General features: G+C 46.0%; 2 protein-coding genes across 5 annotated transcripts in view; one reads left to right on the top strand and one right to left on the bottom strand.

Annotated features, from left to right (window-relative positions):
• The window catches only part of Mfn1 (mitofusin 1), a 47,902-nt gene extending 41,971 nt beyond the window's left edge, over positions 1 to 5,931 (top strand). For all 4 annotated transcript variants that reach the window (XM_052180651.1, XM_052180652.1, XM_052180649.1 and 1 more), the window contains 2 exons: positions 3,027 to 3,161; positions 5,323 to 5,931. In XM_052180651.1, the coding sequence (XP_052036611.1) occupies positions 3,027 to 3,161; positions 5,323 to 5,401 (214 nt within the window). In that variant the 3' untranslated portion in view covers positions 5,402 to 5,931. The remainder of the gene's footprint in view (positions 1 to 3,026; positions 3,162 to 5,322) is intronic.
• A 2,625-nt stretch (positions 5,932 to 8,556) lies between these two features.
• The window catches only part of Gnb4 (G protein subunit beta 4), a 39,530-nt gene continuing 23,554 nt past the window's right edge, over positions 8,557 to 24,532 (bottom strand). The window contains exons 6-10 of the mRNA XM_052180660.1: positions 23,493 to 23,655; positions 22,146 to 22,212; positions 21,858 to 22,059; positions 16,010 to 16,226; positions 8,557 to 13,372 (exon numbers count right to left, since the gene is read on the bottom strand). Of these exons, the coding sequence (XP_052036620.1) occupies positions 13,266 to 13,372; positions 16,010 to 16,226; positions 21,858 to 22,059; positions 22,146 to 22,212; positions 23,493 to 23,655 (756 nt within the window). The 3' untranslated portion in view covers positions 8,557 to 13,265. The remainder of the gene's footprint in view (positions 13,373 to 16,009; positions 16,227 to 21,857; positions 22,060 to 22,145; positions 22,213 to 23,492; positions 23,656 to 24,532) is intronic.

The following is a 24,532-nucleotide window of genomic DNA, read 5'->3' as shown; positions in this document are numbered from 1 at the left end:
AGGCCATTGTTGTGGCCCTTGGCCTTAAAGCAGACAGCACTGCTGACTGCCTTTCTCCTTAGACGCTAGGCGGGTGCATGGCTCCCTCGGATACTGTCAGAGCTTGTGCTTCTTATGTCAGTTCTAGACACTTCCACTAAGTCTTATGGCTGATGTTGGCTGACTTCAGCAATGTGGCTTTACCTTCAGGTTCTGGGAAGCAGCTGAGGGCAGTGGTAGTAGCCTGCGTAGTTTTGAGGACTCTCTTGGATGTCCCCTATCTCGCAACTCAAGGGGAGGCGTTGCTGTAGCAGATTGATCCGCTCTACCCACCCGATGGCAGTGGGAATTCCTTGCTACCACCCCAGTGTTGTGTATTTTTGGATGAAAGACACATATACACAACCTTATTTTTAATATACCCTAAGCTACTCAGTGGTGGGGCCACTCCCAAACTTCCATGCCACTAGCACATCTCCCTCCCATGTTCCTGAATTATTACTTAGTAAAACCTATATTCCATCCTGGCCGCCCCAGTCGGCAGCCCTCCTGGGCCACAGTCCCTAACTCTTGGCTGTCTCTCTATCCTGAACTTCTCAGGCCTGATCTTTCTACTGCCCTGGCATGGTAGTTCTAAATCCATCTTCTTCCCTGGGTTCCCTTGCCCAGGAAATCTAAAGTCCTATGCCCAGCTGTCTGTCTCCCTGCCCATCCATTGGCTGTTGGCAAGTTTATTTGCCAGTCAACCAGCTGGGGGCAGGGACCTTCTGCACCTCACATGCTGAATTCTTGTGCAGTTTGGGGAACCCATAATGCAAGAATTAAACCAAATCCACAGCAGAGGGGGTGTTCCAGGCATGGCACTCAGAGTTTTGCTAGACACTCTGACTCTTGTGGGGAGTATTACTATCCTGAGTTATGAACCTTCATTTACACAATCTCTCTCTGAGTTGGAGGCTAGTCTTGTCTATAGAATGAGTTCTAAGATCACCAGGGCTACACAGAGAAATCCTGTCTCAAAATGAGCAAACAAACAAAATGAGAGAGAGGGAGGGAGGGAGGGGGGAAGACAGACAAAAAGACGGATGGAGGGAGGGAAGGAGGGGGGAGAGGGAGAGAAAGAGAGGGAGGGAACACATATGCTTACCTTCCTCAGTGTGATCTTTCCTAGTTCATCCATTTACCTGAAGAATTCATGATTCCACTTTTTTCAGCAGAACAGTATTCCATAGTGTGTGTGCTCCATGTTTGTATCTGGTCATCAGTTGAAGGCCATTTGTGTGTTACATTTCTCACTGTGTGGATAGAGTGCTAAAGAATGTGATGGCTGAGCAAGTGTCTGTGGAGGGGAGGGAGTCCATTGGGCATTTGCTGAGCAGTGGGGCACTGGGTCATATGGTAGCTAGATCTACTTTTAGCTCTTGGGAATTCTTTACATTGAGTTCCATGGTGTCTGCCTCAGTTCACAATCCTACCAACAGTGGATGAGGTTTTTCTCTTACCACATCCTCACCTGCATTTGTTTATAGTTGTTTTCTTGATCACAACTATTCTGTCTGAGGTAAGATGGTTGGGGTCTTGGAATTACCACATAAACCACTTAAACACCAATCTCTGTCAAATAGGCATGGCTTATTGAATGCCACACCCAGGACTGATCATTCAGGCCACAGACAGACTTGATGGCTGACTGGAGCTAAATGTGACATTGAGTTAAGATCCTGTTGTACTTTTAAGCCCCAAATCCACAAATATCTGTGCTAGTCAGGACTTAGGGATAGGGGGTTTCCTTAGGAACATGTCTTAGTGTATACTTGCCCTGTTTCTATTGGTTGGGGTATTCAGCTGTGGCAGGGACTTGTCTTACATTCATGTCTGAACTTGTCAACCAAGATATCAATTGCCCATGTACACATCTCTTCTACTAAGCAGGATGTCAGTTCCCAGGGAGGTCTTGGGAACTTAAACTTTACTCGATCTCTACTCAAAATGGAAGTCTTATTCCAAATAGCTTCTTATATTGGTGCAGGTCTTTCTTATGTTGGGGTGCATCCCAGGGGCAGCTTACAAAGGGAAGAAACCATAAAAGCTCAGACACAGGTGCAGGCAGTGCTGCTGGTTTGGTTCAGTTCCAAGCTTATTGTGGCTAACTGTACAAAGCAGTTCTGATTTCTGATGTGATTTGATTGGTTTCCAAGAACGCCAAAGCACAGAACATCATAGCAACAGCACTAACAGTATATGAGAATGTTTCCTTATGATATCAGTAACACCACAAAATGGTAGGCTACACAGGTAATAGCTACCTAGGCCTTAACATGTCACCTAGGCCTTAAAACAAGATGAAACCTCAAAGTTGTTCTAATTGCAAAGAATACAGAATATTTTTTTGAGATATTTCTTATCCATTTTTTCTTCTTTCTTTTGAGACTATGCTCAGATCAAAAGGCTTTTTTAATTGGGTGGGTTTTTTTTGTTTTTTTTTTTTAATATTTGTCTTCATTAGTTCTTTCTAAGTTCTGGATATTCGTCCTCTGTCAGATTCACAGCTGTTAAAAACTCTGTCCCACCCTAGGGGTCTCTTCATTCTGCTGATTGTGTCCTTAGCTGTGTAGAGGCTTTCCAATTTTACAAGGTTCCATTTGTCAGCCTTAATTCCTGAGCTAATGGAGCTCTGTTGAGAAAATCCTCTCTGTCTCGTAGTGCTGCCTTATTTATTGTAGCAGTCCTAGTGTTTATCCCCTGCATGGCCACATCCCACTTGTATTCTCAGCCCTCTGCTACAGTCTATAGTTACAATAAAGTTTACAAGTGCCGTGCTGCCCTTGTGGCTTAGCTGTGAAAGATTTTCTCTTTAGCTGGGCATAGTTGCCCATGCCTTTAATCCCAGCACTCCATAGGCTGGGCAGATCTCTGAGCTTAAGGTCAGCCTGGTTCAGAACAGCCAGGGCTACACAGAAAAATCCTGTCTCAAAAACCAAACAAAACAGAACTTTTTCTCTTTAATATATGCTTGTTTAGGAACATTCATATTTTGTTTCTTTTAGAGAAATGGCTACCACTTTTGCTCGACTGTGCCAGCAAGTTGATGTTACTCAGAAACATCTGGAAGAAGAAATTGCTAGATTATCCAAAGAGATAGACCAACTGGAGAAAATACAAAACAACTCAAAGCTCTTAAGGTAAACCTTTTTTTAATTTTTGTTGTTTGTTTTTCGAGACAGGATTTCTCTGTGTAGTCTATCCTGGAACTCACTCTATAGACCAGGCTAGCCTTGCACTAAGAGATCTGCTTGTCTCTGCTTCCCAAATGCTGGGGCTAAAGATGCCACCACTGCCTGGCTTAAGGTAAACTTTTTCATCATCAGTAACATGAATATCTAATTTTGTCTCACTATCAAAATGCAGTTATATGAAGTCACTAACGACTTTGTAAATACAATTTTAAAATTACCTTTCTATGTTGCTTTAAATGAAGAATTTCTATGTTTGTGGCTGCAGAGATGTCTCAGCATTTAAGAGCACTTGCTACTTTTGCAGAGGACCCTACTTGGGTTTGGTGGGTTCCAGCACCCTCATAAAACTGAAAACCCTCTGTGGAGCAAAGGGCACCCAGCAGCCACCTGTGACTCCAGTTTCCAGAGCTCCTGTGTCCTCTTCTGGCTTTAGTCAGCACAAGGCATGCAAGTGGTGATGTACACACTCTAGCAGGACACTCAGAAAGGAAAAATAAGCTTAGAAAGAAAACGACTGTCCATGTTTAATCCTCGAGGCTTTGGAATTTCGGTGAAAGCCACTTGCAGCAGGAGAGTTCATCTGAATTAAAGGATTTTACAGGACTTTTACTCTCTGCTAGGCTAGGATCATTCTCTTTTAGAACTGAAGTTCAGTAATTAAAAATGACAGTTCGGCATTGGGGCTCTACCTGGGTGCCCAGCACCTAGGAGACAGGAATAGGTTCAGGGTGGTGGAGCTGTGGACCGCACCAGGAAACTGAGTAAAGTCGCGTGGGTTCAGAAACCCTGGCACCCACTGAGAGGGCGGTAGTGTCTCCCCTGCTCCTGACCACAGCTCCCCACATAAAGAACTGGACCACTGGTCACGGAGCAGAGTTCTCTATGCTAATGAGGTGTCTAGAAAAGGAACAGGTTCCAAGTCATCCTCAGGGACATAGCAAGGTTGAGGTCAGCCTGGACCACTCAGACAGAAAACCCAAAGCTAACCTATTCTTTCCAGGCCTGAGGACAGTTGCATTTGAGGTAGTGAAAATGCAGGTGTCCTGATAAAACAAATTCTGGTCTGTTGTGATGGATCCTCTGGGATACGGACAGGGTGGTGGCTTCACTGTTGGGCCTTAGTTGGCAGTGGGTACCCTCAAGTTCTTACCCATGAGCTGCTTGGGGCATAGGTAATTAGTGGAATGAAGATGTTTGTGCCTGCGTGCTACTCATGTCAGTGATAGAGCCTTCCCCAGTGTCGTGCAGATCAGCATGCACCTGTTTGCTTCCTCGGTGCCACTGTTAAAACTGCGTGTAGCATTCACATGCCAGGCAGGTCTCCAACTTAGCACCATAGGCTGTGGCAGAGCGCAGGTGCAGAGCAGGCTGTGAGCGCTAAGTGTGGACGGGTGTGCACTCTGTATCGGGCACAGTGCAGTCACAGTGGTGTCTGTGCTTATCTTAGAAGCTGCCCTAGGGCACCAAGGCCTGCTTGTTTAGAATCATAATTACCATGTGGGCTCAGCCCTTCTGCCCGCGTTTCAGGAGGGTTGCTGCGTAGTCAGGGGCATTCCTGGCTTATGTACATTTTACTTCTGTGACCTCAGTCACATGTTCAGAGACAGCAAAACAACAAAGCAAAACGAAAAACCCTTTCTTCTCTCCAAATAGATTTCCTCTGAGTTCATGAGCTAGAATGGTATGAACACATGCTGCATAGACATGTGGCTGGCAGGTCAGCAGGGCTTCCTCTCACGGGCGATTTGATTTCATCAAGGAGGGCTCCAACAGGACTCTGGCCACCTTTGCATGCAGCAAAGAACTTCATGCTTTACACATACTCAAGCGTAGCTTCTAAGGCAGCCGTGATCATGATCTCAGGTGTGACTCCATTTAAACCATATGTTAGGCTGTTTGCTATTGAAGTCCATGCTCTGGACTGGACCTTGAGATATGTTGTTCCCTGTGAGCACAGCAGGAGCACGCGTGTGTGGCAGCAGCCGTGTGTGAGGTTCATTCAGGGGCGGCAGCTGCACAGGGCTGTTTCTAAGTTTGGGTAGAATGTACTTTTCTCATAGACTGTTAGGATAATTGGGTTGATGGTTTTTCGTTGTCTTTTAATTAGAAATAAAGCTGTTCAACTGGAAAGTGAGCTGGAGAATTTTTCGAAGCAGTTTCTACACCCGAGCAGCGAAGAATCCTAAGGACAAAGGCGCTGTAGGAGGAAGCGGACTGGGAAGATGGGAAATGTTACTTTTATGAAATGACCTCAGTACAAATGACTAACTCTTAGTGTGGATGCCCTGCGGAGGTTGTGGTGATGGCCTGTCTCAGGGCTTGCACCTTTGCAAGTGTTGTGATTCGTCTTAGCATTAGTTTGGAGTAAAGACTGAATTGTTCGGGTTAAATGATGAATTCCTTTAGAAACAGTGGAACCCGCTGTGCGGCCCTCAGGGTGGGTCCTGCAGCTCCGCCCCAGGCTGGCTGTGGCTTCCAGGAGCTGCCTCCTGGCATCCAGGAGTTAGAGACCTTTTCATCCTCCTTCTCAGTGTACTTCCTGATGCTTCTTTAATGGGAATAGTGAATTTGTTTATTAGCGGATTTGTTCAAACCAGGGGTGTGGGCTGCTCCTGGGGGGGTCCTGCAATCACTGTCCTCACAGCAAGGATGTAACCACTACTAAACACAGTTTTTACTTCCTTTTATTCCCATTAAAGCTAATGTGAAATAGTAACACTGCCTATCATTATAGCCACGCATGAAGTATCTGGGTCTGCTCTCCTGCTCTCTCTTCAGAAGCATTCTCAGCCTAGAGTCCAGCAAGGAGAGCTTTTCTATTTGCCTCAGTGTGAAGTGGAAGGTCTGAAGGGGTGAAAATGGCCAGAGTGTGACAAAAAGGTGGAGTGTGGTGATGTGACCATGGCAATGGACCCTAGAAGAACTCTCACTGAGGCCCTGGGCCTGTCCCTGCCCCACACTGGAAGCTTTGATTTGAATTACATCAATTTTCTTGGGCTCCACTAAGAATTACCACTCTGGGTTAGTGACATGTTTATGATTCAGGCATTGATGTTTGATCGACAGCGGTATAGAAATACTTGTAAATAGCAGACAGGATTATTCTTTACCTGACAAGGAAATTTAAAGCGCTAACATCAAATCACTTCTGGAAGTCAGCAGTGCCACCCCAGGGGACACTGCATTCCACTGTGGTATCAAAGGTCAGCACTTCAGGCTGGAAGCAGAGGAGTATGTAGTTAATATGGCCTCATGGAGGAGAGGGGCAAAGAGATCCAGCAAACTCTAAGTATTTCTTTCCTAAAGGTATGTCTTCACAATAGGCACACCTCTTTTTTTGTTTGTCTGTTTGGTTGGTTACTTTTGAGACAGGGTTTCTCTACGTAGCCTTGCCTGCCCTGGAATTTGTTCTGTAGATCAGGCTGCCTCTGCCTGCCTCTGCCTCAGAGGTCTGCCTGCCTCTGCCTCTGCCTCTGCCTCCCGAGTGCTGGGATTGAAGACGTGCCCAGCCCTAGATGCACCTATTTTTAAAATACTTGAACAGTTACAATATTATATATCATTACTTAGCCCATAGAGACGGTTCAGCATTACTTCATTTTTATGCAGATTGGGTGGTGGGTTGCAGTATTCAAATTTAAATCCATGTGACTACCTTTTGCTTTTACTGCTGATTTTTAATCCCCCAAATGGTGCAGGCAACCACGTGGGATTGGGTGAAAATTACATGAAAAACTAGTCTCTAAAATTGAGGTCTGCTAACCTAGGTTACAAAGTTACACGGAGCACATAATGAGCAAGCTACAACTTGGCTCTCTGGTTTGATCCCTGGGTTGTCAACATCACTGTTAAACCCATAAGCAGTGCAGATTCTCAAGCCTCAGCACAGGTATGGAGTCAAGTTCGGCGTCTGCAACAAGCTTCAAGAAGCCCTGCAGTCCGGCCCAGTGCTCTCATGTCTGCGAACTGGTGACTGTAGTCCAGGACCCCTTTCCTCCCTGGTTAAAGATGCAGTTCCAGTTGGTCAAGTTAAAGTTACGGGTGTGGAGACTGGAGTGTGGAAACACAGCCCAGCTCCTTCACCAGACGGCAGAGCACCTGTGCTGGTAGGCTCACGTATTACAGACTGTAATCATGACTGTTACTGATTAGTTGCTACACACATACTTGATGATTTACTGTGTATGTTTACAGTATTTATAAACTTTGTATGATCTTAAACTTTTTACAAAGCATTTTTATAAGTATGCAAGCTTATAAGATGAAAATAAACCTACCTACCTATTAGTTGATAAATAGAGTGTTTATCTCAGTTAGTGACTGATTTCTACTCCCCTCAGTCATTTACATGGTAGTCATGTAAGCTCTCACGTAAGGTCCTGCTACTGCATTACTGTTGTATGTACACTGTATACACTGTATATAGTTCCTTTGCCCAGTCACAGACAGCTTGAGATGACTGGCTCAGTACACTTTGAGTTTTCCCTGGTAGGTGTGCAGTTTATAAGCACTGAGTCAGGAGGATTCCCTGAGCAGATAGAACTAATGCAAACATCTTCCACCCTTGGCTTGTTTTCAAGACAGGGTTCTCTGTGTATCCCTGGCCATCCTGGAACTTGCTCTGTAGACCAGGGTGGGCTCAACCTTAGAGATCCACCTGTCTCTGCCTCCCAAGTCCTGGAATACAAACTTTGTTAATCTTAAAATTGTAATGTGATGATACAAGTATTTAAAAATCTATGTGATGGGGCTAGAGAGATGGCTAACAGGTTAAGAGCACTGGCTGCTCTTCCAGAGGTCCTGAGTTCAATTCCCAGCAACCACCTGGTGGCTGCAACCATCTGTAATGGGTTCCAATGTCTTCTGGGGTGTCTGAAGACAGCAACAGTGTGTTCATACACACAAAATAAATAAATCTAAGAAAAAATAAAAATCTATGGTACAAGCACAATTGACTTTTAAGGGAGCTAGAGAAGAATGTTTCTTTTGAGGCAGGTCTAATGGTGTAGTCAAAGCTAGCCTCAAACTTGGGATCGTCCTGCTTCTGTCCCAGGTACTAGAAGTACACACCTGGCTCCTGGGCCCCACCAAGGGAGGGACTGACGTAGAAATGAGAAACCTGTGCCCTTTGACAATAAAGTAAAAGTTAGCTTTGGATCAGTAATACTTCAATCTCTCCCTTACTGCCCTTTTTTATGGAGGAAGAGGAGGAGGAGGAAGATGAAGACCAGTATTTAAACAAAGGAAGCAGAGCTGACCATTAAAGTACTGGACTTGAGTTTAGTTCCAGGGCATAATTTTTAAAATCTTACTAAAATTTGACTTGAAACATACAATGAGCCATGGTGAGAAGCACTTTATTGATTACAGTACGAGCTTGCTGCAGCAGTATTTCACAAGCAACTGTACAGACAAAGGAGTGCACCTGTCATACCTCGGAATACTGTGAATCAGGCACAGGTCCCTGCTTCTATAGCTAAGCTTTAGACATGGCCGGCATTCAGTCAATGGGCTTTTTGAGTTAGAAATTATTTTAGGAGAAGAAAAATGTTTCCAAGATACCTTATAAAGAAATACTCAAGCCAGCTTCAAGACACACATGAGATGTGGGCTATCACATGCCTTCAGTGAGACAGTGAAATGCTAGAGTACAGTTGCATAAACACAGAAAATGCCTGTACCCCTGCTGCTGAACCACTCAAGACCTAGGAACCCGAGGTGCTATGGAGAGTCTGTTGGATACATCTCATACTAGTTGAAACAAGTCTTTTCCTTGGAAGGCCACATTGTTACACCTGTTTTACAAAACCAGCTATTGGTTTGGGAGAGGGGGGATGCTTAGGAAACTTTATCAACATGGAAAACGTTTCCTAAATATAAGACATTCCATCAGTCGGCTAACCGTACTGGCCAGACACGTGGCGAATACCCGTTATAACCAATGAGAAGCAGAAGTGAGTCTGCTGTGTGCCTCACTGTCCACACAGTCTAAGACAATCTCCCTAGAAAGGACACTCCCCTGTGGCTGGGTGGCTTTTACATTTCTGTCCGGCTAAGATGTCATTTTACAATATGCTTTCCACGGTGGCCAAAGAATCAGCACCTGAAGACAGGACATAAGTATTTGTACAGGCCTGGTGTTATCTGCAAATTGTAAATGTATGTTCCCTATGTAATGACGACAGGCCTAGCTGGGGGACTGCGGATTCAGCTTTTCCTAAGCTAGTCAGTAACAAAGCACATTGTAGTTCAAAATCCACATCCAAATAATCTTCCTGAATCGTTTCACTTCTGAAATGATGTCTTAGTTTTACTACTAAATCTAAAACATCAACAAAATTAGAGAGTACTTTCAGCAATAAAATTTTTTTATTAAAATAAAGGGGTCTTTTTAAAAGAAAAGGATTCATTTTAAACTATGTGTGTACAGGTGCCTGAGGAGAGTTTAAGATCCTTTGAAGCAGTTGTTAACCAGGAACTGAACTCAGGTCCTTTGCAATAGCACTAAGCGGACCCAACTACTGAGCCATCCCTCCAGCCTCTGGGATAAGGTTTCCACCTGAGAGCCCAGGCTGGCCTCAGCTCTGCTGTCAGTGCCCAAATACCACGCACTGCCACACCTAGCTTCATTTCTCCTTTAATAGGTTAAAATTCCTTAGCATTCCAGAAACACCGTGCCCGTAAATGATAGCCACTTACTCGACTTTTGCTCTTGAAATGCCAAGCCCCAACACTTTGTTTTCATGAATCTATAATTCAATACGTGTTGTGTCACAGCTTAAGTATGATCTAGAAAGGGACCTGGGATATCACAGCTGCCAAAATGGAGCTTGTCCATCCCAGGCCAGAGAGATGTGTGCTGAACAGTATTTTGGGGTGTTAACCACATGGTGGTCACATCGTTTTAGGAGAGAACATGTGCCTTTCCAATACTGCAGTGTGCGTGGGGAACGTGGCATTGTGGCATATGCCTGCGGACCGGGCTAGAGGCCAGGGCAAAGTGCAACAAACTTGCCAGTCTGAAGGACAGCTGTTGTCTCATGTTACGCATGAGCCTGCTATGGTACATTGTGCAGGCTAATTTCAGGAACTCTCCAGCAAGCCAATGTATTTGACCACAGCAGAAACTGCAGAGAAACCCTAAAGACACAACGGTAAGAAAGCAGTTTGTGAGCAGTTGGCCCTGTGTGCATAGCCGCACGGTCGTCACGGTTTCTCTCCAGATACCTAGTAAGGGAAACCTTCAGGTTCTGGTCCATGCAAACTCTTAACAAAGTGCATTCCTTTAAAAACATATTTAAGGTGTATGAACATCGCCTGCATGTATGTATTAGGTGAGAAGTCAGAGATCCTGGGACTGAAGCTAGAGAAAGTCTGAGCTGCCATGTGGGTGCTGGGAATCAAACCCAGGTCTTCTGCAGAGGAACGCCTGTAAGTGCTGAACCCTCTCTCCAGCCCTGAGGGACATTTCAAAACATTTAGGACCATAGAATCTTGTTGTATGACTAAACACACACACACACACACACACACACACACACAGAGAGAGAGCTAGGGATTGAACCCAGGGCCTTGTGTTGTAAGCATTCTACCCCATAGGAATGCTGTTTTGAACGAGGTTTTGAGATGAATTCCGAGCTACACAGTGGATATACACCCTTCTGGGGAGGATCATGATCATGTAACTCTGCCTGGGGTGGGCGGGCTGTAGATGTAACAGTGATAGGACACTTTCTGGGCAGACGTACACGGCAGGCTAGACTTCATTCAGCACTGTCAAGTTTTCTTTTTTAAGTTGTGCCCTATTTGAGAGTACTCCCTATTTCACAAATAGACAAGAGCAAAGGGGTCCCACAGATTAAAGTGCACATTCACACCTGCCATTGATGATCTGTTTCTCTCCAATACTGTATCTCAGTTCACCTCTGTAGGGAGCAGAGGGAGTCCAGAGTGGCTGCCGTATCAGATTAGCTAACCTGTCTCCTCGATCCAGCAGTGTATCACAGATGTTTGTCTGTAGACGAGCACCGCCTCTTTGTGCTTCTAAATGGAATAAACTCTCTGAGCTTCTGGGTGCCGGTTTCTCCATCAGTGTCTACCCAACCCCAGCTTTCGTGTGTGTGTGTGTGTGTGTGTGTGTGTGTGTGTGTGTGTGTGTGCGCTTCTTTCCCTCTCTGCCCCAGTCAGACCCTGGAGCTGTGTGGGCTTGGGCTAAGGCTCTTTCCACTGTATTCTCTCAAGATCAACTGACCTTAATAAACAAAACGGATGCTGGCTTGATCACAGCCATTATATACATGGGCACATTCACAGTACAAAGATGAAAACTCACAGACACAGTGTGGAAGTATTAAGGTTACAGTTACAGGTGATCAACATTAACACAGAAACTGCTAAATAACAGCTTTACAATGTGTGTGTATACATCCAAATAACCCAAGGAGACAGCACCAGCAGGACATAACAGTCTGCTATTGTCAGTCATTTGAATCTACAGGAGAAAACTGAAGAGAGGCATCTGCTGGGGGCGGGCCATCCCAGTGACAGACACTTTACTGAGCCCCTTAGCAACAATGCTTTAGGCTCCAGGGCTGGTCAGCTCTAGACTAGCTTTGCAGTAAGCTCCTTAAACACATCATGCTATGGAGAGCAGTACTACACGGCAGCAGGGAGCGTCGAGCTGATAGGATGTACTAACTAGAGCACTTGGCTGGTGGGCACAAGGCCTGGATTTCTGCAGCACCACAAGGATGGAAAAGTAAAGTTCAAGGGTACAAATAGTTTATACCTGTTTTTACATTACATAGATTTTACATTACACAGAATTCACAAAGCCATCACATGTGTGTGTCTATGTATGTGTATATATATATATATATATACATATGTATATGTGACATATAAATCATATGTTACTTGTGCCAGTTGAGTGGATGAGTTTACATTTCTCAAAAATGTTAAAGGTGAGACACCGTTTCCTCCCATTACAGAGAGCACAAGACAAGAGTCTTCAGATGCAGAGACAAGTCAGACTTCTCAAATACTAGTACTTTCTACACACTTTGTTCAGAAGGCAAAATTAACAGCAAGGTCCAGTGGTTCAAATGGCTGAGCCTCTTCTTTACTTTTTTGGATTTTTTTTTTTCTTTTGAGACAGGGTTTCTCTGTGTAGCCCTGGCTATCCTGGAACTCACTCTGTAGGCCAGGCTGACCTCGAACTCAGAAATCCACCTGCCTCTGCCTCCCAGAGTGCTGGGATTACAGGCGTGCACCACCACCGCCACCCAGTGGTTGAGCCTCAAAATATAAACAATTGCATGCCAGTGTGTACTGGTTTCTAATGTAATAAATTGCAATGTCATTTCTTCAGTGTGCCCTATGTCGAAGTGAAGTTTTTACCCCCTGGCCTTCCTATCACCTGTCCCCTCAAAGGACTGAAAATGAGCACTTACTTAAATTCCTAGAGGGCAGAGAACACATGAACAGCCACTGGATCCCTCAGAACCACCTCAGAATCAACCCACGGATTCCACGGATCGGAAAGCAGCCAGGGGCTCTCAGGTTAAAATGTGTCAGAATCCAAGGGGACTTCCTTCACATAGCACACACATCTGTCTATCACAGGCCCCGGTTCTTCCATGACAACACTTTAAAAACGTGACATTTCTTATATATACAAAGTTCAATGGTAGTCCTTAACAAAATGCAAACACAAATGGTTGTCTGCTATAAAGTGTGCACTCTAATCTAAAGAAAAACAATTAGCACAAGCAAGAATCTGTCAGGTTAACGTCAACACAACCACTCAATGAATACCCCAGCCTTTGACCTCAGCAAGGGATCTTAAGTCTTGTTTCTCTGACCACCATTTATATTACAACAGTTTCAATAAACTTCAGTTTATTGAATGCTGCTTTTTATATATAGTCACCTCAATAGAAAAACTTCATCTGCAAATAGAAGGTAGAGAGGGTTGTTTTTTTCCCCTCACAGCTATAGGCTGTAGCATGGATTTCCCCAGATATCACTGGAGAACACAAAATATGGCACTCAATTCCAGATTCTAAGAAAACTGTCCCAGGAGCCTGTGGCCACAGCCATGCCGTCATCAGTCACACCCAAGCAGCTGACTCGGTTGTCATGACCAGCAAGGACACCTACAAAGAAAGATCAATACCGAGTTAAAACTGGAGTTCTAGAACGGTGAAAGTTGTGCATAATGATACAGACAGTGGTTAAAAACAGACATTCCGGGGAGACTGCTGCTGGGGCAGGTCAGGCATATGGACGCAACGCAATAGCCACAAGCTCTCGGAATTTTTGACATCATTTGTGAACATTGGCTTGTGTTTTCAAATTTTTAAAAGTCATAATCTTACAAAAATTTAAGACAGTGTCACACACAGCCCAGGCTGATCTTGACCTTGGTACCCAGCCAGAAATCATCTTCAAATCCCAGTCCTCCCACTTCTACCCACAAGCTAAGGGATGAACCACAACTACAAACAGGATTTTCCAGTAAATACCATAATCTCAGGGTTTACAGTGTGACCAAATACCTGCAACACAGTTTTGTGACTGAGCTGAGCTACTTTCAATAAAATGAGATTTTTTTGAATGGATGTTCAACGCAGTATACTTTTACCCACAAGAACGAGAGCTGCCTTCCATCCTGTTTCCAAAAAATACCCAAATCATTTAGTTCTGTTCACCACCAAGTACAGACACTGGCTATAATTTTGTGGCGTCTCTGAGCTCATCAAATTGCTTTGCAGTGACACTGAGACTCACCGACCCTGTTCTCAAGATTAGAGGGAGTGGCCAGCCAGTGGTGGCTCATGCCTTTAATCCCTGCACTTGGGAGGCAGAGGCAAGTGGATTTCTGAGTTTGAGGTCAGCCTGGTCTATAGAGTGAGTTCTAAGACAGCCAGAGTTCTAAGGGCTATACTGAGAAACCCTGTCTCGAAAAAAACAAAGGGGGGGAGGGGGGAGATTTGAGGGAGTGAAAGATGCAAATATTGAAATGAAAATGTTGAAATGAAAATATATCAACTCAACATCTCTCTCTAAACATATTTCCACTTTCAGAAGTTTATCCTCTTTAAATATTCCCTATTTCCAGTCTGGCCCTGTTTAGCTGAAATAAGTAACAAGAAAGGCACAGTGGGCTGCCCTCCCAGGCCAGAGGAGGCAGTGAGGGAGCCGCTCCCGAATCTGGACTGGACTTTAAAGCGAGATATTCTGCAGAGCCGACTTTGAAGACAGCCATCAGCAAAGCAAGCCTGAAACTCAAGAATACTTTAGAAAATGAGTTACGGATACTAACAGATGGGAGTCTCTGGCATGGAGCAACAGATTATTTTCAAAAACCTACTTGCAAAGTGTAACACTCCGAACTCCACAGTTTGATAACAGGCTGCAGAAAATTATTCCTAGGAGTGCTGGGAGCCTGCGTGTGTGGAACTCTGCAGGGTTCTACAGGTGGGGGTAGAGCAAAGAAGGGGACGACAGCAACAGAACTGTGAGCCACAGGGTGGTGACAGAGACATCTGGGGGGGGGGTGTCATCAGTGGTGGAACCGGGTCTCTGGGACTAAGCAGGGTCAAGTATGTGAAAACAGGACTGCATTAGCAAGTGGTGATCAGTAGGGGTGACATCTACCAGTCTGCTCTTCCATGATACGAGTCACATGACCAACCATCCTATGCCTGCGTTAAGACTAGAGGTTTACTCATGGGGACTGCTAACTGAACTGCTGACTGGGAGAAGAACACAGTTGAGACTGGAGGAAACAGTACAGCGTTGACTTGCTAAGCACTCACTGAGCTCAGCTCGCCTCTTCAATCAGGCCTGAGTAGTACTGGGGAGCACTGAACGCCGGGTAGGCGTTCAGGGTAGAGGTGTGCGTGTGAAACAATGGCAGTCAGGCGTGCATTTAAAGTTTTGTTTTGAGATGGGGTCTTGATGAGGCTGGCCTCAAACCAGTCCTCTTCCTGTCTCTGTCTCCCAAATGTTAGGGTTGCAGGTGTACACCACCGTACCCTATCACTTTACCCTGGGGTACAGAAAATATGTTTGCGTTTGTTACATTAACAAACCACACACGGTTGTTTCCTAGAGGATAACTTTAAATTATTTTAGTTAAAATTAAAAATCACTCCATTTAATTCCAGTCCGTGTGATCGCTGTGCTGCCTTTTAACTGAGATCTACAGTGGAGGGTTCCAGTTTTAAGGTGTGTGTGGAAGACAGGCTGTCTTGTCCTCTGGGTTAATCTTGAGAGGGTGAACCACAGCAGAAACCACAATCCCTGTCAGGTTAGAGACCGAGAGCTTAGCCCCAAGTGACAGCTTAGCCTGGTAAGATGGTGGCGTTCACCAGCAATCCCAGCATCTGGAAGGCTAAGGCCGGGGGTGGGTGGGGTGAGTGGGGAGCGGCAGGGCTGCTCACGGCCAGCCTGGATTTCACAGCGAGTTCCAGGCACTTACAGCACAAGAGCCTGTCTCAGAATAATAAATAAGCGAACAAAACCAGGATGTGAGGAGACGACGACTGATCTGTGAAAGGTGGCACTGGTTTATATTTGTGGTTCTTGACCTCTACATTTAGCATTATAGGCTCTGATGTCATTCTTCAGTAGGGTAGATGACCTGACTACCATTGAAGGTTATGGATATGAAGGAGAGCCTCCCAGCGGCCATTTTGAAAGCTCCAAGATGCCCAGGAAGCATCGGCATCTGCAGGGAGCCTCTCCAAGCTTCCCGAAGACAGATCCTGCCTTGGCACACCACTCACCTGCCCGGCCTCCTTTCAGAGCGTCCCACACACTGCAGTTGAAGTCGTCATAGCCGGCTAGCAGGAGGCGCCCGCTCTTTGAGAAGGCCACGGAAGTGATGCCACAGATGATGTTGTCATGCGAGTACAACAGGAGCTCCTGGTCTGCACGGAGGTCGAAGAGTCGGCAGGTGGCATCGTCAGAACCAGTGGCAAAGGCATAGCCACTCGGGAAGAACTGGAAAGGAGGACACAGATACCATGGAGGTGGGCACCTGGCATTGCGGGTGTGGCAAGGCCGAGCTACACCAGAACAGACTCATACAGAGACCGGGGAGGCGGGGCACTTGGGGTGGGAGGTGAGGTACAGCATGCTTAAAGTTGAACCTTGCTTCTTCCCATGTCAGTGACTGCTGAGTTTGTTTCTTTTTATGTGAGACAGGCTCTCACCATGTAGCCCAAGCAGGCCTAGAACTCACAAGGCTCCTGCTTTGGCTCCTAAGTGCTGGGATTACAGGTTTGAACCATGACACTTTTCCTAAGACATATATGTGTGTGTGTGTCTATACACATGATATATATATGTGTGTGTGTCTATACACATGATATATATATATATATATATACACATATATATATATACATGTGTGTGTGTGTATGTATGTGTGTGTGTGTGTATGTGTATGCATGTTCTGGGCTTTAGCCTTATGTCTTATTTTAAGAGTTAGGACTAAGTAGCATATGTGGACTGCATGTCCACTGCTCAGCACAGTGTTGTTAATAACCCTGCCGTGGTGCTCCACTGTCTTACCAAAACATTTCAGGCCTGTGTTTTTATGTGCCAGCTACTTAGGAGTCAGGTGCAGGGGGATGCACTGCACTATGACAGCAGGTTTGGGTTGCATGCCCAAGCCAAGATTAGTGTCGGTGCAGTGGCCTCCTAGGACGAGGAGTCACCTGGATACCCAAGAGGTTCCTATATATAATCAGAAACAGAGCAGTCCAAAAAGCCCCATGTTGCTCATAAGTCAAGTATTAATATTTATAGGATGTTTGTGTAAATATTCCAGAATCCTATTATAAAATATATATTGGAAAGATCTTTAGAAAAGAGAGAATACTGGAGCTGGGGAGATGACTTGGCAGATAAAGCACTCACTGTGTGTTTATGAAGACTACAGTCTTGAGCTCAGCACCATGTAACTGCTGGCCATGTACGCAGGCCTGCTCCAGTGCCCGCAGAAATGCCAGCCAGGTGTGCAGGCCAGCCTGTACGTTAGCATTTGGGTGGCAGAGACGGGACCCCTGGAGAAGCTAGCTAGCTAGACGAGTATAGGCCAACTCTGGGTTCAACTGAGAGACCCTGCCTCACTGAATAAGGTAAAGAGTGACAAGGAGGACACCCATCAGCCTCTGGCCTGCACACAGGTGTTCACACACGCACAGGTATGTGCACACACATCACACACATGCACACTGGCAAAAAAAAAAAAAAAAGAGAAAATGTCCAACTTCCACGTATACTGGATATGAAGTGGACGGTAGAGACCAGGTGCGACCGGCACATCTATTTTTGGTGCAGCCCTAGTCAGCATGTCTTTCCACAGAGGAAAAGCACATTTGTACCTTCTGGGAAGGGCATTCTCATGCCAGGTATGTTTTCTGCAATTGAGCCACTGGTGTTCGTGAAAGAATGGCTGTAAACTGGGCTTATTTGCTACAAATGTGACTTCACTATTTATCACTAATGCTGCTTACTTCAGAAAACCACACAGCAGTTTTAAGGTTTTTATGGAGTCAGGTTTGCTTGGCTCTCGCTTCAAGACTTCCCTCATTAATTTGCTTGTTTTTGAGGCAGAAGCTCGTATATCCCATGCTGACCTTTAACCCACTGAGAAGCAGAGGCCAGCCTTGACCTTGGGATCCCCCTGCCTCTCCCTCCTGAGTGTTGCGATGCCAGGCTTGCAGCACCACACCCAGCTTCCTTTCATGGCCTACATTACCTGTCTGTGTATGTACGCACGCACAGTGACGCCAGAGGTCAACATTAGGCGTTTCCTTCACTCTCTATTTTGTGTTTAGACAGCGACTCTCAGTGAACCTGGATCTGCAGAGCAAGCCCCAGTACTGCTGTCTCTGTTCCCCCAGTGCTGGGATTTACAACAGTCAGTGCCACCACACCAGGCTTTTGAGTTCTGTGGAATAAAGTCAGGTCTTCATACCTGACTGGTGAATACCAACTGTGCCATCTCCCAGATCCTTCATCACCTTTAATGAGCAGCCTGTGATTACTTTAGCTCATTTAATATCCTATATTAACTGTGATAGTTTGCATATGCTTGCCCCAAGGAGTGGTACTATTAGAAGGTGTGGCCCTGTTGGAGTAGGTGTGTCACTGTGGGTGTGGGCTATAAGACCCTCATCCTAGCCACCTGGAAGCCAGTATTCTGCTAGCAGCCTTCAGATGAAGATGTAGAACTCTCAGCTCCTGCACCATGCTTGCCTGGATGCTGCCATGCTTCCACCTTGATGATAATGGTTCTGAACCTGTAAACCAGCCCCAACTAAATGTTGTCCTTTATAAGACTTGCCTTGGTCATGGTGTCTGTTCACAGCAGGAAAACCCTAAGACATTAACCTTGTCTACATGGAGACTATTTGATAAACAGCCTTCGAAGCAGGGCTTTACTTAATTTTCTTAATACTTAAGCAGCTGTCCAGCTGTTAATTTTTTTTTCTATTAATCTTCTGCTACATCTTTCTCTAAGTTCCTGGCAACAGCCTTGTGTTCTTTTCCTGCAGAGGGATTAGCCTGCCCTGCACGCACGTAAGCAAGTGCTGTGCTACTGACCTGCACTGCTAGGTTTTGAAATATTACTATCATTTTAATAATGAATAGTTTAATATTGTCACAACCTGCCTTTAGGTTCTAAAATAAGTAAGTTGCTTGACGGGTATCGATGGCTCAATCATATGGAGCTCCAATGACTACACACAAATATGGAGCAGCGGTATTTTTCAGCTTTGTAACACATCTTTCAGTTTCAGATCGGACTGTACAGTTGGAAGACTGAGAAGGCTTTACGTAGGCAGTGTTGTTTCCATCCTGTCAGTAAGCACAGGGAGACAGGGCCCCACTGTTTCACCAGCAGTCCCACGGGCAGACCTGCAGCGCAGCAGTTCCACTAGATTATCAGGTTCTTAAAAATGGCTGAAACGGCTCTCAGTGAACACGACTTCTCTACTCTAAACAGGAAACATCCCTGAAAGGCTTCAGGACCCAGGACCACTACCCATAGATTCTTCCTTCTACCCACCGCGCACCTTGTGGTTAGCAGGGTGTGGTCTTTCTTCCTTCTGTGGGCAGTGCTGGCCACTTCCTACTACCTATCACACCTTTTTGTTTTTTTGTTTTTGTTTGTTTGTTTGAGACAGAGTTCTTCTGTGTAGCTCAGACTGTCCTGAAACTTTGAAACTTGCTTTATAGCCCAGGCTGTCCCTGAACTCTGAGATCCTCTGCCTCCAGAGTCCTGGGATTAAAGGTGTGCGTCATCACTGCCTGTCTCTACTCTTCAATTTTGGAAAGCGAAGTTTCACTATGTAGCTCGCTCAGGCAGTCTCTTTGCAAGCAACTCTCCTGCCTCTGTCTCCAAAGCGCTGGGACTAAGGCTTGGGCACCCTGGCCTAGCCGCCTTTTACAGTATTTTTCTTTCAACTATTTCATTTCAACCTCAGTGTATACTAGCAGCTTAACAAAGGTGGTGCTTAATGTCTTGTCCCCACAAACAAAAACTAAATATGAGAACAGATGGTTTTGTAAAGAGATTTTAATCCAGCAACATGGCTGCTCTAGCTGAAATACAGACACACCCTTGGCACACACCTTTAATCCCTCTGCTTACAATAGAGACACGCCCTTAGTACATACCTTCAATCCTAAACAATGAAGGTAACCTTAGTCTGTAGAAGGAAGCACCCACCTTTGAAAGGGAGAGTCAGACAGAGTGACAAATAAGAGAAAGATTCGACAGAACAGGATTTGTCCACCTCTCATGAGAAGAAAAAGAGAGGCTACTTAAGAGAGAGCAATGCAGAGTTGAGGAGGGTGCAGTTTTACTGGGACAGTTGTACAGAGAGAACAAGCGAGATGCAGGTGAAGATAAAACCAGTCAGAGAATGAGAAGCCAGAAGATTAGGACATATTGCCAAAGTCAGTATAAGGCCTGGCAGAGCAATTCAGTCAGAAGCGGAAAGAATCCAGTTTGAACCAGTCAGCACGGAGAGGAGTGTGAGCTAGAACTAAGTTGAACCAGGGATCAGAAAGAACTAGAAAGGGTGATCTTATTCAGCAGTAAGTTGCAGTGGCCGAAACCAACCTAGGCCTAGGTAAGATTGTATGGCGGCGGCCCAGATTAGCACACGGAGGTAGTAAGGGTCTCTCCTGGGCAAAGGAAAGTCACTCCAACAAAGTCTCTATAAACTCACTATTGTAGGTCTGGGACAAAGCGCTGGCTCTGCACACATGAGGACACAAGGACTTGAGGACATTGAGTTTGAACCCCCAGCCTCCTGTGTGACCAGTTAGGCATGGCTGGGTGTGTTTACAACCCCAGTGTGACCCTGGGAAGCTGCTGAGGAACCAGCTCATCCGAGAAGGCGAGCTTCCAGTTCAGCGAGGCCTGTCTCAAAGCACTTAGGTAGACAGTAATTTAACAGGGCAAAGGACCTAGCCTCGGCGGGCACACACAGACATGTGCATGTGGTACGTATGCATCAGGCATCACTCACGTGCACAATTTAAAATGATGATGATAGTAGGCTGGAGGAATGGTTCAGCAGTTAAGTGCACTGACTGCTCTTCTAGAGATCATGAGTTCAAATCCCAGCAACCACATGGTGGCTCACAACCATTCATAATGAGATCTGAAGGCGAGGACAGAAAATAAACTACGCATTTCAATAAATGAGGAGAAAGCAGTTGGTAAAATTTAACATTTGTTCCTGGTTTTTAAAACTTAGAGCCCTTGCTGCTGTTACAGAGGACTAGGGCATATCCAGCACCCACATCAAGCAGCTTCCAGTGACCCTAACTCTAGGTCCAGGGGATATGAAATCCTCATGTGGCCTTCAAGGCACCCGCACGCATCTGTTCAGATTCACTCAATTGTTAGGTCCAAGGTCATCTACGGCTAATGAGACACTGTATCACACACACACACACACACACACACACGCACACGCACACGCACACGCACACGCACACACGCACACACCACACACGCACACACAGTAACTAATAATCTCCAACATTTTCTGAGCTTGGAATACACAGTTCATCTAGTCTCCACAGCGTTCTCCAATGAGGCAGCGTGAGCCCTGCAGGGAGTGCGAGGCTCGCCCACATTATGCAGCGTGATCAGTTCAAAGCTGGGATGTGGAAGAGCAGCCACCTCCCTGCTTGGGCTGTCTCCAAGTACCAGACTCCACAGAAAGCAGCACCCTTTCTTACTGCGCCCCGTGTGGTTGCCCTCAGTACACAGTGAACAGCTCTGAGGCTGCCTGCTCACTAAGGACCACCCTCCCTACTAATTGTGGGAATAAAGTTTATTAGATCTTGCCCAAAAATAAGCACTCAGATTTAAAAATTAAGCCCTATTATTTGGGGATCTGGTATTGTAAGAGAACACACTGGTTATAAGAATCCAGGAAGGCAATTTGTTATCAGTGTCATGTCCAGCACTTTAGACAGAGTAAATTTTTGAGAGGTAGAAGCAGGCAGATCAGGAGGATCAGGAGGTCAAGGTTATCCTCAGCTACATAGAGGCTACATAAGACCCTGTCCCACAAACACAAACAAACATGCACTTACACTGACAGCGTTGATGTCTGAGATGTGTCCTGTGAAAGACTGTCTACACATCCCGTCTCGGATATCCCACAGTTTGGAAGATGCGTCGCAAGCACCAGAAACAAAGGTCTTCAAGTCAGGACTCAGTGAGAGGCTCATCACGTCACCCGAGTGTCCTGTGAAGGTTGTGGTCTGCTGTCCGGTTTCGATGTCCCACAGAGCACTGTGATTAACACAAGCACAGACATAAACGCCCATCTCTCCCCGTGGCTGTGCCCACGAACCCAGGCTTCCTTTGAATAAACTCACCAAGTCGTGTCTCCGGAACTTGTAATGATTTGTCCATCATCTAAGAACCGGCAGCAGGACAAGTAGCCTGCAGCAGAGAACAGCAAATGTCAGGTCATCTCTGACCTAGTGACCCAGAAATGGGGCAAAAGCCAGACACTCAGGCCACAGAGCCTCATCAGTGGGACACCGCTCTGCTTTAATGAGCCCAGCCTTGCTGCTGCAACTCAACTTGTTCCCACGTAAATGATACACACCATTTAAGTATGGCGGCCTAACAGCCGCCCAGCGAGTGTGTTTAACTGTGACACTGTGACACAACACTGTCGTCCTCAAAACTCATGCTTCAGAAACATAAAATTGAAATGATGACAAAATGAGCTTTATTTTCAGTGTGTTTATGAGAGCGTGGAGGCTGCAGGTTAGACACACCCGAGGAAGGATACCCCTTAACCAATTCCTCTAACCGATGGCAGAATGGACCCAGCACCGGAGAAGACCCGAAAAATACCGTGAAGGCTTTCTGGACAATGCTATATTTGCATGAGTCAAATCCATCAGCATCTCAGAGGCTGACAGCTGCAGGGAGCAGGGAAACACCATGCCAAACCTCTGCATATGAGCGACAGAAACTTCCTAAATAACACGGTCCGGAGGGCAAGCGCTGCGGCAGGGGCAGAGCTTCCGGTGACATGAGTGAACCCCAGCATAGACTGTGTGGTCCTGAACCTCACCCCAGGGCAGCAGAAAGGGTGGGAGGCCGAGTTTGGTTTTCTTTCTTTCTTTTCTTCTTTCTTTCTTTCTCTTTCTTTCAATATTTATTGTTATATCTTAAGTGCATTGTAGCTGTCTTCAGACAGCACCAGAAGAGGGCATCAGATCTCATTACAGATGGTTGTGAGCCACCATGTGGTAGCTGGGATTTGAACTCAGGACCTCTAGAAGAGCAGTCAGTGCTCTTAACCACTGAGCCATCTCTCCAGCCCCTGAGTTTGCTTTGTTTGCATTTTTCTTTTTTGTGTGTGACCGTTTGGATCTTTGGGGTGGCAAACATATCATGTTCACAACGCAGTATAGCTGTAACTGAAAGACGGAAATCACAGGGGTGGGAGGTGGGGGTAGGGGGTGGGGAGCCGGAGTTTGCCTCCACGGGAGCGCATGCTCAGTGAGCTCAAGGCCCCAAATGGAATCCACAGCCTCCAACTACAGCAAGGAGCGGCCATCATCACGTGACTCCGACAGAGTCGCTGCTTTTTAAAATCACTGTCATTTCCGCTTCCCTCTTCCTCGAGCCACCCAAAGGGACACAACCTGTCATGCGTCCTCCCTCAGGAAGGGAGGAGGCTGAGGAGTCGTTGAGTCGCTCACCCGTGTGCCCCGGCAGCTCGCGGCTCACCCGCACATTTCCCTCTCTTGTCTTCAGGTTGTAGATGGAGCAGATGTTGTCCAAGCCTCCACAGGCAACGTAGTTCCCAGACGGGGCGTAGGCGCAGGTCATCACCCAGGAGGACCTCAGCGGGATGGCATGCATCTACCGCACAAAGAGCGCACAGAGGCACGGGGCCGCCAATACATAATGCAAAATACATAATGCCTCATGAGAAACAAGCTCTGCTAGAAATCACACACATCTAGGAATAAACGCACCGGGGAAAGGAAGCCACAGGCACACAGGAGGTCCCTTTTTACGCTAGCAGGTCACAAGGAATGAAGTGCTCATTTTAAGAATAATTTTATTTTTAATAGTGTTGTCTGTGTATGTGGTATTGCAGGCAACCTCCAAGCCACAGGCATTAGATCTCTTGGGGCTGGAGTTATAGGGAATTGTGACTCCCTGAGGCAGGTTCTGGGAACCAAACGGGTTCTCTGTAAGAGCTGCAAGGGATTTTAACTGTTTGAAACCGTCTCTCAAGTGTCACCCCACTCTCAAATTTCTCAATAAAAGCAAAGCTATACAGTTTTTGTTTTTGTCTGTTTGTTTCGAGACACAATCTTAATATATAGCCCCACTGGCCTGGAGTTCATTTACATAGACCATGCTGAACTCAAAAGAGATCTGCCTGCCTGCCTCTGCCTACTGAATTAGATGTAAAATACGAATCCATATTTTAGCACATTAATGTTCAAAAGAGGAGTCTTCTACGCCTGAACCCTGAACCATGAAAAGGAACGGGTGGGATAGTATCAGAGACAGTCGGAAGGGGGTCTGCATGCGTGCCCTTGTAGTGATGACACACATTGCAGGATCTCGAAGACGGAATGCAATGGTGTAGTCAAACCTAGAAGCAGGAGCAGAAGGAACAAGAGAAGGTGTTTGATTTATCAAGGATGCTCCTGTCCAGAGTATCCACGCATCCTGTGATATTACCGTGCTTCCTCTTGACCTAAGTGTTATTGTATAACTGTAT

Source organism: Apodemus sylvaticus, chromosome 4 (assembly GCF_947179515.1).
Source record: "Apodemus sylvaticus chromosome 4, mApoSyl1.1, whole genome shotgun sequence".
NCBI lineage: Eukaryota > Metazoa > Chordata > Mammalia > Rodentia > Muridae > Apodemus > Apodemus sylvaticus.
Note: the sequence above shows the minus strand (reverse complement) of the source record. Positions and strands in the feature narration are given on the sequence as shown.